General features: G+C 41.7%; 1 protein-coding gene across 1 annotated transcript in view; it reads left to right on the forward strand.

Annotated features, from left to right (window-relative positions):
* Window positions 1-17,413, forward strand: part of atp1a2a (ATPase Na+/K+ transporting subunit alpha 2a) — a 46,139-nt gene that overhangs the window by 9,362 nt on the left and 19,364 nt on the right. The window contains exons 7-12 of the mRNA XM_047589137.1: window positions 704-821; window positions 2,400-2,668; window positions 5,786-5,984; window positions 7,019-7,128; window positions 12,521-12,655; window positions 14,969-15,048. Of these exons, the coding sequence (XP_047445093.1) occupies window positions 704-821; window positions 2,400-2,668; window positions 5,786-5,984; window positions 7,019-7,128; window positions 12,521-12,655; window positions 14,969-15,048 (911 nt within the window). The remainder of the gene's footprint in view (window positions 1-703; window positions 822-2,399; window positions 2,669-5,785; window positions 5,985-7,018; window positions 7,129-12,520; window positions 12,656-14,968; window positions 15,049-17,413) is intronic.

Here is a 17,413-nt window from a genome sequence, read left to right on the forward strand (position 1 = left end):
GCTGCTGGTTTATTTCAGTTTGTTGCAGCATCTTTCAGCCGCTATCATCGTGTAATCACCTCCAGTTATTCTATATACGATACGTTACTGTTCCCACCCTGTCAGCAAGTAATAGTCACTCTTACATAATTCAGTTCAATTCAATTTAATTTAATGTATAAAGTGCCAATAATGATCAAAATTGTCTCGTGACGCTTTACAGAACCCAGAGCCTGAAATCCCCAGAGCCGGCGCCGAGGCTCCATTTGAATAATCCTGAAACCCTTTAGTTTTGTGCAGCATGAATATGCTTTGCTCCAAAGCCACCACGTCTGCACATTCAGTCCTGACTTTCAGCCCGCCTTCGATTCCGAGTTTAATGGAAAACTGAGTTAGCTCGCTCATGCGGAGTGATCTCTATATATACTCTAACTTGACCAGCGCTCAGTTTTAAGTTCATCCGGCTGGATTCTGAAGCGGAGGAATAAGACAGCTGTGATTAATGGCACCAACGCCTGCACTTTTAAAGAGACATGAGCAAAGTCACCTGGACCAAAACACGTCTCTGACACCGTCAGGGTGTTATATTGGGGCACTTGTTGTTATAATAAGTACTGCTTCTTTTCATTTCCACTCTGTCAGTCTCATCTCTTCGCTCTCTGCCTCCTCTCGGTCTCCTCGGATAACACCGTTCCCGTTCTCATTTCCTCTCTCCCCTGTGAAGGTGGACAACTCGTCTCTGACGGGAGAGTCCGAGCCCCAGACTCGCTCCCCGGAGTTCACGCACGACAATCCTCTGGAGACCCGCAACATCTGTTTCTTTTCCACCAACTGCGTCGAGGGTCAGTAGGCCACATCTGGCCGCGGTCGTCTCCTATCGCTTCCGAGTGTCTTTTTTTTTTTTTCAGCCATCTGGAGATCAGCAACGTTTTGCTTTATCAACCAACCACGAAGGTGTTTCAGTGCACGATTCATCAACATTTACATCCCTCCATCTGACAGTGCTGTGTTATTTACTGGCTGGTTTGTATCAGGATCAACAGTTTATCCATTGAAGGTCCATTTAGTAGCTGATCTGTAGGTTTCACTCCCTTTTTTTTGCGGACACGTTGACGTAAAACCTTTTAATTACAAAGCTAATCATGTGAACGCCATTAGCTGCCTCTTAGCTCGCATGTCGTTTCTGTTGTCGTCTACTGTTCCGGTTGTTCTTTCGTAGATATGAAGATTAGCCGTCTGGCTAACACTGGCACATCCGCTGCCTTTTTAAATAAATCAAAACATAAAACATAATTTGTAATATATTTGAAATATTCAGACCGTGGATGTCTGTGATCAGACTCCCATTTTTCCAAGGTTTCAAGAGTGTGGCCACCCAGCGCTGCTATGATTAAATTAGCTGAAGGATTATTTTGTGCCTAATTTGTGTTGCATCTAATATGGTGGAATTGCAGAGGAGATTTTTTTTTATTTATTTTTTTTTTCCAATAACATCAGTGTCTCAGGCTTGTAATTTTACAGCTCTGATTAGGCAGGAATAAAAATGCCAGTTTTTCAGACCTCACTCGGGCCTGGCGTCGGGGACAAGGGGGAGTTATCGCGTTTGGAATTTCTCAAACCGTCTTTTATCCATCAAGCCCAAGGTTGTTGGCGCTGGCCTTGGAGTTGGTGGAGCCGTTTCTGTGTGAATTTGGAGATTTTTTGTTAATTTTATTTTTTTTTTTCTGAAAGGGAAATGAAAAATAACCTCAGGCTAAGTGTGTAGATGCTGTATAATATAATGTGGCCATAAATCATGCTGATGTAATATGAATATGTAAACTTCTGAATCAGTATTGAAAAGCACACTGATCTGGCATAACATTATGACCACAGGAGAAGGTAATAACATCGACCATGTTGTGACAATTCAGTGTTCTTCTAGGAAACCTTTGGACCTGGCATTCATTTGTGTGGATGTTATACATGTAGCACCCACCTAGACCAGACCAGACACCTCCATCCCATAGCAATGACACTCCTTGATGACAGCAATCTGACACACACACAAAAACGGTTTAGGAACAACTCAAAAAAAACATGAAGAACATTACAAGGTGTTGACCTCCAAATTCACTAGATCCCAAACTGATCAAGTATCTGTGAGATGATCCATAGAGGCCCCTCCCCTCAACCCACGGGACCGCTAACATCATCCTGTTACTATATAAGGAAGGTGGTCATAATGTTAATGTTGATTGGGATATATGCAGACAGTTTTTCAGTTTGCCTCTTCTCAGTGATGGAGGTGAATAGTATTTAGTTATATAACACTTCCACGTACCTCTGATTAAGTGTTGCGCTCTTAAAGCATTTTGCTGCAGATTTAATTCACCTTTCATCCAGAGACTCTTAACAGGTCAATCATCCCCTCCCTCCAGGTACGGCCCACGGCATCGTGATCTCCACCGGCGACCGCACGGTGATGGGTCGCATCGCCACTCTGGCGTCAGAGCTGGAAGTCCGCCAGACGCCCATCAACATCGAGATCGAGCATTTCATCCACCTCATCACCGGCGTGGCCGTTTTCCTGGGAGTGAGCTTCTTCATCCTCTCGCTCATCCTGGGCTACACCTGGCTCGAAGCCGTCATCTTCCTCATCGGCATCATCGTGGCCAATGTGCCTGAGGGGCTGCTGGCTACTGTCACTGTGAGTGGTGTTTCCATGGATTTTGCACAAAAAAATCTGCTAGTCCGTTCTAAATGGGGAAAGGAGTCACACTGATAAAAATGCGGTACTACTTAAAAGCCTACTTTTACAAGTTGACGTTACTCACAAAAGTCCTTTCCGATCCAATACTGAGCAGAATTCAGGCTGGTATCGGCAATACCAATCCGATACCTTGTGTAAATACACTCTAATGTGTCTGATGAACTTAAAAAAGTAGTGTATTTCAAATCACAGCTTCATAAAGAATACAAGACATCAGACTAATTTATTTATTTTAAACTCTGAAGTATATTGAGGCCTCATTTACATATCATAGCAAATACAACAACAGAAAAACTAAACAGACTCAATCATACAAAATATGTGAAAATGCTGTTTCAAACTCTCAAAAAAGCAAAATAATAAGACTATTAAAATAAATGACTGTTTAACTATTAAGAACTACTGTCAAATGAATGAAAACTTTCATCTTAATTGTGACCATGTCCTCTCCTCTTCTGTCCTCCTCATCATAAATGCCTCTTATTTTGTGTTGTGGTTTAACCTGAGGTGTTTCACAAGGTTTGTTGTGTTGCAACAACTCTATTGTTCAGTTAGTTTTCATTGTGTTACTACATTACCTCGAATGACTGAAGAATCTATTTTAGAGCATAAAGACCTGGTATCGAGATATTAGTATCGATCCGCACGTCACCAGTAAATTGACTTTCCTTACAGAAGTAATGTTGTACCAAGAAAGACTACTCTTGTTTTATCCAGGGACACAATGATGCAAAAAGTTGCCCTACTTATTTAGTTTTTATTATTTTTTAAGTAGATGGAGCACTGTATTTTTGTCAGTGCAAGGCCGACTTTGAGCTAAAATCCGTTGCTAACGGTGTTAGCTAACGGTAACGGTGTTAGCTAACGGCTAACCGCTGTTAGCTAACGGCTAACCGCTGTTAGCTAACGGTAACGGTGTTAGCTAACGGCTAACCGGTGTTAGCTCCGTAAGCTAACGTTACTAAAACATAAAACACATCTTTGCTTGTACTTTAAATCAGTCATTTGCAAACGTTAGCTTGAAATTAAATTTGAATCAAGTATTATATATAAAACAACTTTAGTTTCACATAAAAAGTCTTTTGAAGCCACTTGCGATCGTTAATTCCAAATTACATCAAGAGTCTCCAGTTACTACATTTACATACATTTCTACAACAATATAAAACCTGAAAGGCTGCAGTAATTAACCAGCTACACATTAACATTAACATTAACCAGTCTCCCACTTTTTCCAATTTCTTCTTTTGTTGAGCTGGTTTGTTGGTGGGATTTACCAAGAATTTATTGCACCAGGCCTCAGTTGGAGCAGAGTAAACACAACGAGCAAATTGTGTGTTGGTCTTCATAAGAAGATTTGTTGAGCCACTTACATATAGCTTGTTAATTAAAACAAAACAAAACTAAAAAAAATCCAAATTACTTGTATTTTGAGCAAATGTAGACAAATTCAAAACATAATGCATTCATTTCAAGGGACGAACTTTGTTTTTTATTGTTATTATAGCCGGCTTAATGATGTTAAAATGACATATTCTTGGACTGACTTTTTTTTTCAGTGCAGTTTAAGCTGTTTAACAGGATTTTATGTCTCTGCGCAGCATTTTCCTACTTTTGCTGCAAGGAGAGAACGTGCACTTTAAATGCCCCCATGTAGCAAGGACAGTTCATAGCAAACCTCTGGTAAAACAGAACCATACAAGAAAGAAATGGTCATAGATTGGGTTATTTTCTACACACAAGTACAAAGGTTTATTTCATTTAGATTTTTACTTTGATAATGAATTTTTTTTTTTGTTTATTATTTGAAGAACGAGCGAGAGTAATGGGTTGTTGATTGATGGATGAACTATAACTGCACCCTGCTTCGTTTGGGAGCTGAAAACTCAACATATGATATCAGGCATAACATTATGACCACGACAAACCCAGTGGAGGATGTATCTATGGGATGATCCCCAGAGGCCAGACAGTCACAACTACAGTATTTTGGAGTCACAAGGGAGACCTACACAATATAAGCAATGTGGTCATAATGTTATGCCTGATCATGACAAAATAATCTGTCGCTCTTTGGGTGTGACTCATTTGGTTGATGAGGCTCGAGTTGCAGTCCTTAAACCAAAAAAAATAAAAATAATAATCAGCTAAAAGAGGCTTAAAAAGCTCTGTGGACCTGGCAGAATTGGATGCTAATTCTCCACGCGCTTTTCATCACGAGCAGCTGCCTCCACATTATGCCTAGCCATTTGATGCATTGTGGACATAAAAGTATTGATTAGCGCATCTTTAACCGTTGCCAGTTCCAGGGCCCTGATTCTGCGCCTGCTGGCTCCGTGTCACCGTTTTACTGGCACATCCACGTGGAACCGAGCCACCGTCAATGTTATTAGTTACACCTGTGGTCTTCCTTACACTGATGTAGCCTGTTTGAAACTTAGCTGCGGCTCTAATGATGCTACAGGACAGAGCAAAGAGACTTGTTACCGAATACTGATGTTGTTGTTTTAAAAAAAAATAAAAAAAAAAAAAATGCTGAAGTGTAGTTAACTTCCTCTGCAACAATAAACAGAGTGCGAGCTGAGAGGGGTTGCCAGCTGGCATTTGAAATGCCATCAGTCGACATTTCACTGGTCCCAGGAAATAAATTAACTCCCAGTGGCTGTTTTTTTTTTTTTTTTTTTTTTTTTTAAAAGCTGCTTTCACATTAAATACACCATGAGCTGTGTGTGGGAATGTCTGTTGCTATGTAGGTAATGTGGTCAGCGGGAATTGCTGCGCGCTGATGTGTCTCTTAAGACGCGTGGAATATGTCCATTCATGGTATTTTTGTATCCCTGTTGTATCACCTGCTGTTAACCAGCCAACCAAACACAAACACAGACACACACATTTACACGGCACCTGGAGCACGCACGGATTCACACGCACAAACACTTGAACGCACCGCTGCGTACACATGCTCTCTTCCCAGCGCTGACTAACAATCATCCATCCTCGCCTCTTCATCCCCCCCCTCCCTCTCTCCTCCTCCTCCTCCTCCTCCTTCCCCAGGTGTGTCTCACTCTCACCGCCAAGCGAATGGCCAAGAAGAACTGCCTGGTGAAGAACCTCGAGGCCGTGGAGACTCTCGGCTCCACCTCCACCATCTGCTCCGACAAGACGGGCACGCTGACCCAGAACCGCATGACCGTGGCCCACATGTGGTTCGACAACCAGATCCACGACGTGGACACCACCGAGGACCAGACCGGTAAGGCGGCGGCGGCGGGTGGCGCCGGCGGCGAAAAGAGGAAAAATAAAAAGGGAGGAGGAAACAGAAGGTTGGAAGGAGAGGATGGGTGCAGGGAGCGGGAGGATATGAAGGGTGAGAGTGTGGGAATGCGGGAGGGGAGCGCGGCCACCTGCTGAAATTCATCTGTCTAATGTTCACACCGCCAACCAACGTGGCTTCTCACTCTGCTGCCCGGATTAATTGAGCGGCGGTTATGCAGCGGGGCAGCACAACCCCCAGCTACTAACGTGTCTTTACCCAGAATTCCTCTGAAGGACCGCTGCTGTGGAACCAATCGGATTCCTGTCTTCTACCAAAACAGTGAATAATCAAGACAAATTTCAAAGTAGCTTTTAGCAAATAACCACGAGGGCTGGTTGGAAGAAAAAAAAAAAAAAAGAAATTGTGTTCCATGCATATTAATTGTAGCAGACACTTGAATAGTGAGCGAATAGCCAGTGGTGCCAACAGTGGCTGGACAAGCTGAAGAAAAACGGTGCATGCATTTTATTTGTTTTTAAAGCCTATTTCCAGCTGGCTGTGTCAAGCTCCACGACCGCAGTTTGCCCCCCCCCCCCCCCCCCCCCCCGCGCGGCCTTTATGCCATCGCATTCTGCTTTCACAATAACGTCGGCAGAGACGGCCCTGGGAGAATTTAGGCAAATGTGAAAAATGAATGCAGGCGCAGGCGGCGGAGTGAAGGTCATTTTCGGTTTTCGGCTGGGGCGGGAGGGATGAAGTCCTCAGTCATTTCCGAAGCTGCCTTTATTTTGGAGACGTCCTAATTAAAAATGAATGGCGATTTCCAGGCGGGGGGAATTGAAAAATCGCTTTCGTCAAGGAAGAGGGTGATCGCTCAGCTTAACTCGGCCCGATTCTGTTATTTAGTTACGATATCCAGTGTGAACCGAGAGTTAAGTCAGTCGCATAAATACTGCATGAGCCTTATTTTTATATATATATATATATAAAATAAAAAATCTAACACAGAGCTCCCTCTGTTACTCTCTCAGGTTTGGGTTTTGACAAGAGCTCTGCTACTTGGGCTGCTCTGTCTCGCGTGGCTGGCCTGTGCAACAGAGCTGAATTCAAAGCCGAACAGGAGCACCTTCCCATCCTGATGGTATCAAACTCCACTCACTCACACACACACACACACAACAGCAGCAGCAGCAGCTTTGCAAACCTTTGCATTGATCCTTCTCATGAATTATCTCTAACCCGGCCAGGCAGAGCATATTTAGTGTAATCCAAGGGCATTATGTGCAGGCTTTTTCGGATTCAAATCAAATAATGCATGCACATTATTCATAAGACATGATTTTTAGCTATATGGTTTTCCAGTAGGTTGAAGTTAGCAGCTTAAGGACAGTGCCAGGTGAGGTGTCACTCACTTCTGTGGAGTGGAGGCAGTATTCAGGTCTCTAAGCTTATTTTAAGTTTAAGCAGTAATATGTAATTATATCAAAAAATACTTGGACGGTGCTGTAGCTTTGGTGTTTTGTCAATTTATTCATGACAAGACTGAAACTATTCATCTTCCAAGTGCTGTTTTTTGGGGGGAAAAATATGATTTAAATTTGTTTGCTTTCAGATTAAAGGATACACAAATGCAGTAGGATCGGGAGCATATTTTTTTTTTGCTGTAGCCAGATTCAATTCTCATCAGACTATGAGTCTGGAAACACAGCATTTGGATTTCATTATAGGGCGAGCTTCAAACGACACAGAGGAAACAGGATAGTCCTCCCAAACAATCAGAGACATTTTGCTGTAAACAAATTCAACTCTACGGCGCTGACATAACGACTTTGTTACTCTTCTGTCGTTAACCGCACCAAATCATTTGATTGGCCCCGAGTATAATTACATCCCAACATTATGGGCGTCTGACTTCCAGGCTAATATTTTATTAGAACAGTATTCAATGCTGCTACAGATTGGCCACTTTCGAAGTATTTTATGTTCCAAGTAGTCTAGTTTCTGTGCTGCTGGAGCTCATTTCAACAAATCTATTTGATGTATTTATCTAAAAGTAGCAATCACATCGTACAACTACTTGAAGTAAATGTCATGGGATGTGGACCCAAGTGCAGGACAAAAGAGATGAGGCCGGGGTTCCAACTGAAAGTATTTAACCTCCTGAGACCTGGCGTCCTCATATGGGGACATTGGATTTCAGGTTTGTCGCAACTTATTCTGCTTCATTTAGACCTGTTGTCCTCATAAGGAGACACTTTTGTCTGCCGTGTACTGGTAGCAAAGGGTCAACACACTTCTTTATTAATGCCTATTAACTCTTCTTGTTTGATATGACATGTGCATTTAACAGATTCACAAGTACTCGTTTGAGGACGTTGGGATTTCATCGTTTCCAATTTTAGCCTTAAAATAAACAGTTTTATATTTTGGTGCAGATTGGGGACTTAAATTGTAACATGCAGTGAAATAATCCCTGTGTCCACATAATCTTAAGATCTTATTCTTATACTAAAGAAATGAATATGCATTCCAAACAAACGCTTGGGTCTCAGGAGGTTAATGAAACAAAAACAACGGGAGGAAGATGAGGTGACTAAAACATGAAGAAACAAGACTAGCATCATGACAGGGAACAAAGGGAAATGCATGGCCATACATAGACGCAGGAGGGCTGAGGGATGACGAGACACAGGTGAAAGAAATCAGCGAAGAACACAGGGAGCAACACAAAACCGGAAAACCAAGGAACTTAATGAAATAAAACAGGAAGGACAAGACAAAGACGCAGAACCATGACAGTGTGTCCACAGACCACAGAAACGCTTTAGGAACAACTAAAAAAACATGAAGAGCAGCACATGATCACAACTAGTGATGTTTGATGCCACCTATTTCCTTTCTGATCCGATACTGAGTAAAATGGCTGATACCGATCTTGTACCTTTATGTAAATGGACCCTAATGTGTCTGGTAAACTTAAAAAAGTTTGTGTATTTCAAATCACAGCTTCATAAAGAATACAAGACATCAGAGTAATTTATTTATTTATTTTAAACTCTGAAGTATATTGAGGTAGTGGCTTCATTTACTATATAGCCGAGATAATACAACAACAGAAAAACCAGAGACAATCCTACTAAATATGTTGTTTAACCTGAGGTGTTTCACAAGGTTTGTTGTGTTGCCACAACTCAATAGTTTAGTTACTTTCCAGTGTGTTCCTACATTACCTCCAATGATTAAAGTATCGAAAGTTATAAGTTAAGTTGATAAGAGGATCAATTTTAGTGCATAAAGTCCTGGTATCGGAAATATTGATATTTCAGTATCAATCCGCACGTCACTAATCACGGCTGTTTTGGAGGCACAAGGACGACCTACATAATATTAGGAATCTGGTCATAATGTTATGCCTGATCGGTGTATAGCAGACGTACCGGGGTTTAAAGGCTCTGACTAGCTACGCGATGATAAAACAGAATTAGCCTTTGGCTAAACTACAAGCAACATTAAACATAGCTAGTTAATGGCAAATCCTCCAGCAGAACCTGACCAACACATTTAGCCGCTTGCTCGTCCAGGGGAAGAACATCCATCCATCTCCAAATCCAGCTCTGAGGAGAGGCTTTTGTGGCTTTTTTTTTTTTTTTTTTTTTTTTTTTGGTTTGCTTTTTGTTTTGCCTTGAAGGGTAGAGCAGTCGTTGCCAATGCTGCTGGAGTAGCAGTGTTTTCCACATTTGAATCAGGCTTTGCAACCAGCCAATATGATTGCAGCCAATCTCCCCCGGGCGGAGCAGAAGTCTAATGTCTTCTCAGACCACTTACCATGTATATACAGCATGCCGAGAGATTATTGTGTAATTTTTACTCAAAGACGGCAAAAACACGATGATTGGCTACGCCCGCTTTAAAAGCAAAACGACCCATTAGGCGGCGAAACGGCCTCCATCGTGTAACATTATCACTTATTGCATCAATTAAGCGACATTTTAATGCTGTAGTCGGTCTAATTTCATCCTCTTCCTGTACTACTTGGCATTTCTGTAATACTTTATATTACTTTATAACAGTAATTACCGGGTTTTTATAAAGCTGGAAATATATAAAAACAAAGCGCGGCACTTGAATAAACGCTGCATCCCAGCTATTTGCAGCTGTAGATGGAATTTATTCGTCAATATTTTATAAGCGATGACTTGTCAGTGTCGCTACTAGCTTCTTAAATTGTTCATGGGCGGTATCGGAGGAGGGGTAAAAAAAAAAAAAAAAAAGCAAATGATTTCCCCTTCAAATTCACTGTAGAGATGGATGGATATGCTCAAGTACAGTGCGAGCCCTTCATCGCACATAAGTACGGTGCTCTCTGCTAGATGGCGAACCACCGGGAAAAATAAAACACAACCCATAAAAAATAATTTGCCACTTGACTCAGGTGCACTGCACACGCACTGATTTACACGCTTAGCCTCCCGCTCGCGCAGACGCACGGGGGGATAATCCAACGCGCCCCTGGAAATAACTCCCCCCCCCCTTCCTTGCACAGTTGCACAAACACACTCACTGCCGGAAGGTAAGTCCATAATATCCCAGTGTTCTACCCAACTGCCATCCTCCAACCTGTGCTACATTGACCTGAAGAAATTCTCAGTGTGGCTCTCAGCGGCAGGGATTACAGCTTCTCTGTAGCCTCTGCAGCCTCTCTGGCCCCTGGAGGCGCCCAGGCTTCTCCCCCCCCGCATTAAGTAACAGACGCGTCTCCTGACAGCAGCCGGGGCGACGCTGCCGTCACAGGAACAGGTCCCCATCTGCACCCGGAGAAAAAAACAAAAAAAGAAAAAGAGAAAGAAAAGAAACAGGCAAATGGAATTTTCTTGATCTAGTTATTCATTCATGAAAAGGCACAAACAAGGACAAATCTTGTGGATGCGCGTGTCCTTGTTTTGCGGCTGTTCATGAATGAGTAAACGGAAACAAAGAGAGTTTCCGTGTCTCGGCGTCGGCTCTCGCTGGCGTATCGGGTGTCGGGTCAATCAGATCAGCATCGATTTTTTAGCAAATTGGCTCCCAGACCGGGTGGAATTGCATCAGTCGTGATGGAATTTTACAGGTTATCAGGAGAAGGATTTTCTCGAGAATTATCCAAGTAACACAGAAGCTGAAGCGATAAACCTCTAAATACTAATATCTAAACAGGGGATAATGCAATTCAGAGCCTGGTGAAATGGGGCTTGTCTTTGTGTTACTTAGCGTGTAAAGTGTAGGCCTTCAACAGGAGGTCCTCGGAGGCAGTCCACGGATGTTGCATATCTTTGGTTGATTAGACATTTTATGTATATTTTTTTTTTACTTAAATTTCTTTAAATACACATTAACATGAATCCAGCATATTTTATTAAAGGGATAAATGGAGGCAGGAGACGTTATCTTTCAGTCAACACTCCTGTACACATGAGGCCCCGCCCCCAGTGCTGCTGAGCCAATCACGAGGCTGCATTTTGCTCCGTCAGCTAACAGTGTAGCTAGCTTCCATCAGTCAACTACTGAGGTCAAAATGGGTCGCTTTGTTTTATTTACTTTAGATTTTAATTTCATATATATATATGTAATGATTATTTGAACCTGTGTATTATTTGAGTAGCCTAATACTGAATGCAAAATAATGACAATAATGTATATATGAATATATTTATAAATAGCACTAGGCTGAGTTTAATATAAAACATATATAGTAGGTAGGGGGTCACTACTTAATCTGTCAGTTTGAGGGTCTTTGGCCTGAACAGTGTTGAAGACCCCTGGTGTAAAGGTCTGGTCTAAACATATTCAAAGTCATTCAAGTCAGTCTTTAAACGAGGAAGTCTAGAGGTCACATTGTAATGCAATCGTCGTCTCCAGGACATTATTAATGTGTTTGTTTATTTACTTATTTAACCTCTTGTTCCCGAAAAGGCATCCAGTGCACATCAGCATTAGAATAAATGATGAAGTTCCATCAAGCATTCATTTACACCATTCGCTCCAAACTTGGCAACCGCTTTGCTATCGATATTGCCAAGAGGGAGTGTCCAATGCATTACTCCGACAATATTTAATTCCGTCATCTGCAGGCTCCTCATATCCAGGATCTTTTGCATCCAGATCTTTAAAAGCTGCCCTTGGCAAACACTGCAAAACAAACAAACTAAAAAAAAAAAGCTTTATTTCTCTCCAATCAAATTACTCTGCATCTCTTAAATGGAAAAGAAAACTTTCACAACTTTTTATGTTAAATTGTTACAAAGCACTGGAGATGGAGACGATGCTTCACTTTGCTTGCCGTCTGCATCATTAAAGGATAATGTGAGTAAAGCGAGTCCTGTCAGGTGTCTCAGGTTCTGATTTAATCAATAAAGCTAACACACAATCTAAAAAGCTCCCCTCCACTGCGGTGTGGTAAACACCAGCAGCGAGACAAACAACGCTCTCATTTCTTAATATGCATATGTGAGTGACTGTACTAATGCGCTCCTGTTTGTGTGTGTGCGTTTCCCCAGAGGGAGACGGCGGGGGACGCATCCGAGTCGGCTCTGCTGAAATGCATCGAGCTGTGCTGTGGGAATGTTCGTGGCATGAGAGCCAGAAACCTCAAACTGGCGGAGCTCCCGTTCAACTCCACCAACAAGTACCAGGTACTGCACATTGTTCTGTGCTGGAACCAGCCATGAAAGCTCAGTTTGTTGCATTTGTTTTTTTTTTTTTTTGGTGTAAATGGAGTTTGTTATATTCATTTCCTCATTCAGTCCAAAACCAAAAAGAGACACAGAAGACACTTTAGTTCACGGGCACGTTTTATTGTTTGGATGTGACTCAAATCCATTTACCGCTTTTTTGCACATGCATTTCTACGACAGCCACAAAGAACAACAAACAAACATACTTTTATGTCTCCTGAATCATGCATATTCATTTTTTAACCTTTTTCCATCTATGGAGGTTCGGCCTGACTGCGCATGCTCCCCTTCACGTTCACACTGTAGCACACATTCATGCGTGGAAGCCGGCCCCACGTGGTGTGTTTTACCCAGGTTCAAAAGAAACATCTGGATTATGAACGGGTTCATTTTTGGCTCCATTTCGATGTACTGAATTCCTATTTGTTTGGGGGCAGTCACGGCCACCAGAGGTGTAAATCAGTTTGTTGCCTCCTTTTAAGTGGCGCCTGGATGAAATGTTTTCCCTTAACACGACAGAACTGGCTCTGGTGAAACAAGATTTAGGTGGGGATTGGTGACAGACCCTGTGGTGGGTGCTCTGGTTGCAAAAAAAAAATCTTAATTCAAATTATTCTTAGTATTGTTAGTGTCATGGGACTGCAACAGCATCCTAGACAGAATCAGACTTTGCAAAGGCTGTTTTTGAAATTGAAATTAAAAAAGTAGTTTGTGCAGTTTTTTTTTTTTTGTTTGTGTTTTTTTTTTACATCAGACTGAGTCAGGAAACACCCCTTTACCCCTGTGGGTTACGCCATTTGGTAGTGGTGCCCCAAACCTCAACGATCAAATTCTGTGCCCCACATAGGGGACTCAAACTTTCCCATGAAGCATTGCAAAAAGTAACAGTGACCCTTCGATACCAAGACGTAACCACCAGGTCTGAGTCATGAAGCCCATGTGAAGTGTAAAAAGCTGCAGTTCATCTAGTGGCCACTTGAGTCTCCAAATGGGAACAAATCCCCATAATCCCCCATGTTAAAAAGCCCAACTTTACAGCATCATTATACATGTTTACAGCCTGGTACACAAAATGGTTTTGGTCTTATTTCACTGACAACTGTACGGGGGTTGATTTTCTTTCTAACTTATTTGTTTATTTTTTTTTTGAGTGACAGGTGGTAGCCTGAGCTAACAGGTAGCAGAGAGTTGGGTGGTCTGGTCTCAACATCCCCCCATGTCCATATTTAGAGTATCCGAATGTGGGAGGAGTAAAGCCCATCCAACATGGCGACTGCAGGCTCCGCCCACTTCAGGCTTTATTTTTGAGGTTCAGAATCCAATGTCTGACGTCACGATGGGTTTGTCCATAGTATAAACAGTCAGTGATGGTCTCTCATTGGGTTGTGGATATCCCATCCTGTTAGTGGCTGTTAGCATAATTTTATTTTCTATTTCATGGACTTCACACATATTTGCCTACAAAATCCTCACGTTTTAGTAATGTGTATATTATGAAGGGATAACCAGGGGAGCCACGATGATACATGTAGGGTCCGAAAGATGCTGGGATTCTTCTCAATATATGTGTGTACTAATTCAAAACATGCAGTTGAGAGAGGTCTATAGTTGCAGGCTTTGTTACACGCTGTAAGATTCAACCACAGCAGCGACCTTATGAAGTCATCACGCAGAGCTTTAATAACTCGCTGCTCAAGGGCACTGCAGGAAATGAAGGTGCTGGGACGTGCATCTGCTTCACTTTCACTTTACAGCCAGTACCTCCTCACCCTTCCAGCGTATGAATAACACAACAAGCGGCGTTGGAGCAAACAAAAGGACTTCCTGCATGCATTTTGTGCACCTGTTCCCCCGACTTGAAATAGGAGCGTCTTGTGTTGAGGGGAGGAAAAAGCAATTTTAGCTTTGGTTTTCTGAGATTAGATATGCTGTGACTCAGATACAAATTACCTGGGGGAGTGTGTGTGTTTGTGTGTGTGTGTACTTCTATAGGTGTGTGAGTCCGGGTGGGGGAAGGGGTAATGTAAGCGTGTGAATGGAGGCTCCTACAACGGAGGGAATACATATGACTATCAGCGCTCTCCAGTCGAGTCGGCCTCGATAAGACTCAATCACTCGGAGGAATATGACGCTGAAAATGATGGGTGACACAAACGTGAGCGTCGTTGTGTATCGCTGAAGAGCACGCCTGTCTGGAAGAACACAAAACAAACAAATCACACCGTGTAATGTCCTCACTCGTTTTTTCTGTCCTCCTCCTTTCTCTTCAAGCTCTCCGTCCATGAAGTGGAGGACAATCCCTCCGGTCATATTCTGGTCATGAAAGGAGCTCCGGAGAGAATCTTGGACAGGTCGGTTAATCAATAACGGATTGATTATATGTCTCGGAAGGAAAGTAGCAAAAACAACATTTATTTATTTCATTTCATTTACTTTTCTGTGGATGCTGAACAACAAAAGAAAGAAAAACTCTCTGGAAACCTCACAATATTCTATATACATCTTATTGTTGTCAACAAAAAAAAAAATAAAAACTCAAAACGAGTTAGTATAATATAAAGCTAGTGGTATACATGTCAGGGAGCCGCGATTTCTTCATCAGACATGAGTAGTTTATTCATGCTGCAGGAAACTGTCACCAGGAAACCAAATGTATATTAATCTGCCGGTGAAAATACTCCTCAGCAGATTTACTGCTGTCGGCATAAAATGCATCTCTATCTCCCAGCAGTTATTTTTCAATTCAGTGGAAATGTTGTAATATTTAAATATATTGTGGTTGGGTTTGGGATTTAGCCGACAATGAGCTTTCGCTAATCTGAATGAGTCGGTATTCTGTATCAGTGTGCGCATGTCACAGTGACGTTTCTTTTAATAATTCCTTGGAGATGGTTCTGATTGATAAATTTAACTTGTGAAACTTTTCTAAAGGTTTATTTCTTTATTTGCAACCATTGGGCCAAAATGGGTCAGACCCGGTAGGGAAGTACTTAGAGATTATTTAATAATCTGTAATTATTTTTCATTATTTTTATTTTGTCTGTAAAGACTCAGACAGTCAGTGTGTAATATGCAGCCACGTGATTGGCTCACCAGCAATAGGGGCGGGGCCTACCGTGTACAGGAAGCTTATTTTGAAAGGTGCTCCTTGAGTACTGACTGTAAGATAATGTCTTCTGTCTCCATCCATCCTTTAACTAAAATATGTTGGATTCATATTAATGTTATTTAAATAAATTTAAATTTGTGATGGAAAATTTAAAAAAAAATACATAAAAAATGTCTAATCAACCAAAACAAAACGGGCATCCCAACAAAAAAACTAAACTCCCCACCAATCAGTTACAACTGGAGACAACTTCAAGCATTGCTTCTGATTTTGGGGTTTGGCACCTGGCACGTTTACCTCCAGACAGGCAGCACTGTAAAAATATAAAGTAATTAGCATAAAGTCAGGATTCATACAGGAAAATCCAAGTGCGAATACTTGAGTGGTGTCGTAATTATAAAAAGCACAAAAACAGCACAACGGTAGAATATATGCACTGGTCATCCAAAGTTAGCTAAGGTCTAACATACATTAACATATATATGCACTGCAGTTAAACAAAAAATAAACAAACAAAAAATTATATAAAGACAAAAACAGAAGGAATCACCAAACTGTCCACATGTGCAAAGAAAGAGCCCCGAGTTTTACCATTTATCGCACATTTGTCGAGTCTTTGGTTCAGGAAGAGTAGGAAGGGGAGGGAGGGTGATTGGCCAGGCTAATAAAGTGAGAAACACCACAAAAACATATAGAGTAGGGGGCAAAAAAGTTGTGATACATACTGATATGGAGTTAAAAACTTCCAACCAATGGGTGTGTACTGAGGGGCATGACCACAGCGTATGAATACAGGAAGCAGGTGGTTGATGACATCTGTCACACCTGGAATCATCATAAATCTTAGACACAAATCTTTATTGAAGATCTAAATCAAATCCCAAATAGCACTAGCTAGATCCTTTAAATTATTTTTTCATTCATGCAGTTTGATACAGGATTTTGTGGAGAAGCACACAACTATGAAAACATAGTTTTTCACCCAAACTGGGACACTATCAGGCTTCTCTTTGGCCACCTTGTCACACAGTGTAACCCTGTTCCCATTCTTAACCCAAATACCAGAACAAATGCTCCTCCACTGTGCTTATATATTATATATATACACTGTGTTGCACAACAATAGGGCTAATGGATCACTTCAGTATCTATTATTGCAGAGTAGAGTAAGAATAATGATTGCATTAAAAGATCTATATTGTGTAACATACACTGCCACCATCAGTATCCTCTGGTATAGTTGGTGAGGGCATCATCCTACAGCTAAGCTAAACCAGAACTACCTCAGGATAAAAACAACATGGAGTTTACCAATGGCCCAGTCTCTAGACTTAAACCCCATGGAGCTGGTTTGAGATGAACTGGACAGAAGAGTGAAAGCAAAGCTCCCGTCAAGTTCCTGGGAACTTCTGCAACAAAACTGGGAAGAACTCTATTTGATTTCCATTTCAGAAGGAAATAACGTCACAAGTGTGTTCACATGTAAAATCAGACAAAGGTTGTAACTGTGATGAGTCCAAAGTTTAGAGTAGATTTTGGGTTATATTTAGGGGCGGGAAAAAATATTGATATGGCAACACATTTCAATACTTTTTCTGCTGATTTAA

The sequence above is a fragment of the Mugil cephalus genome, chromosome 7, assembly GCF_022458985.1.
Source record: "Mugil cephalus isolate CIBA_MC_2020 chromosome 7, CIBA_Mcephalus_1.1, whole genome shotgun sequence".
In the NCBI taxonomy this organism is placed as follows: Eukaryota; Metazoa; Chordata; class Actinopteri; order Mugiliformes; family Mugilidae; genus Mugil; species Mugil cephalus.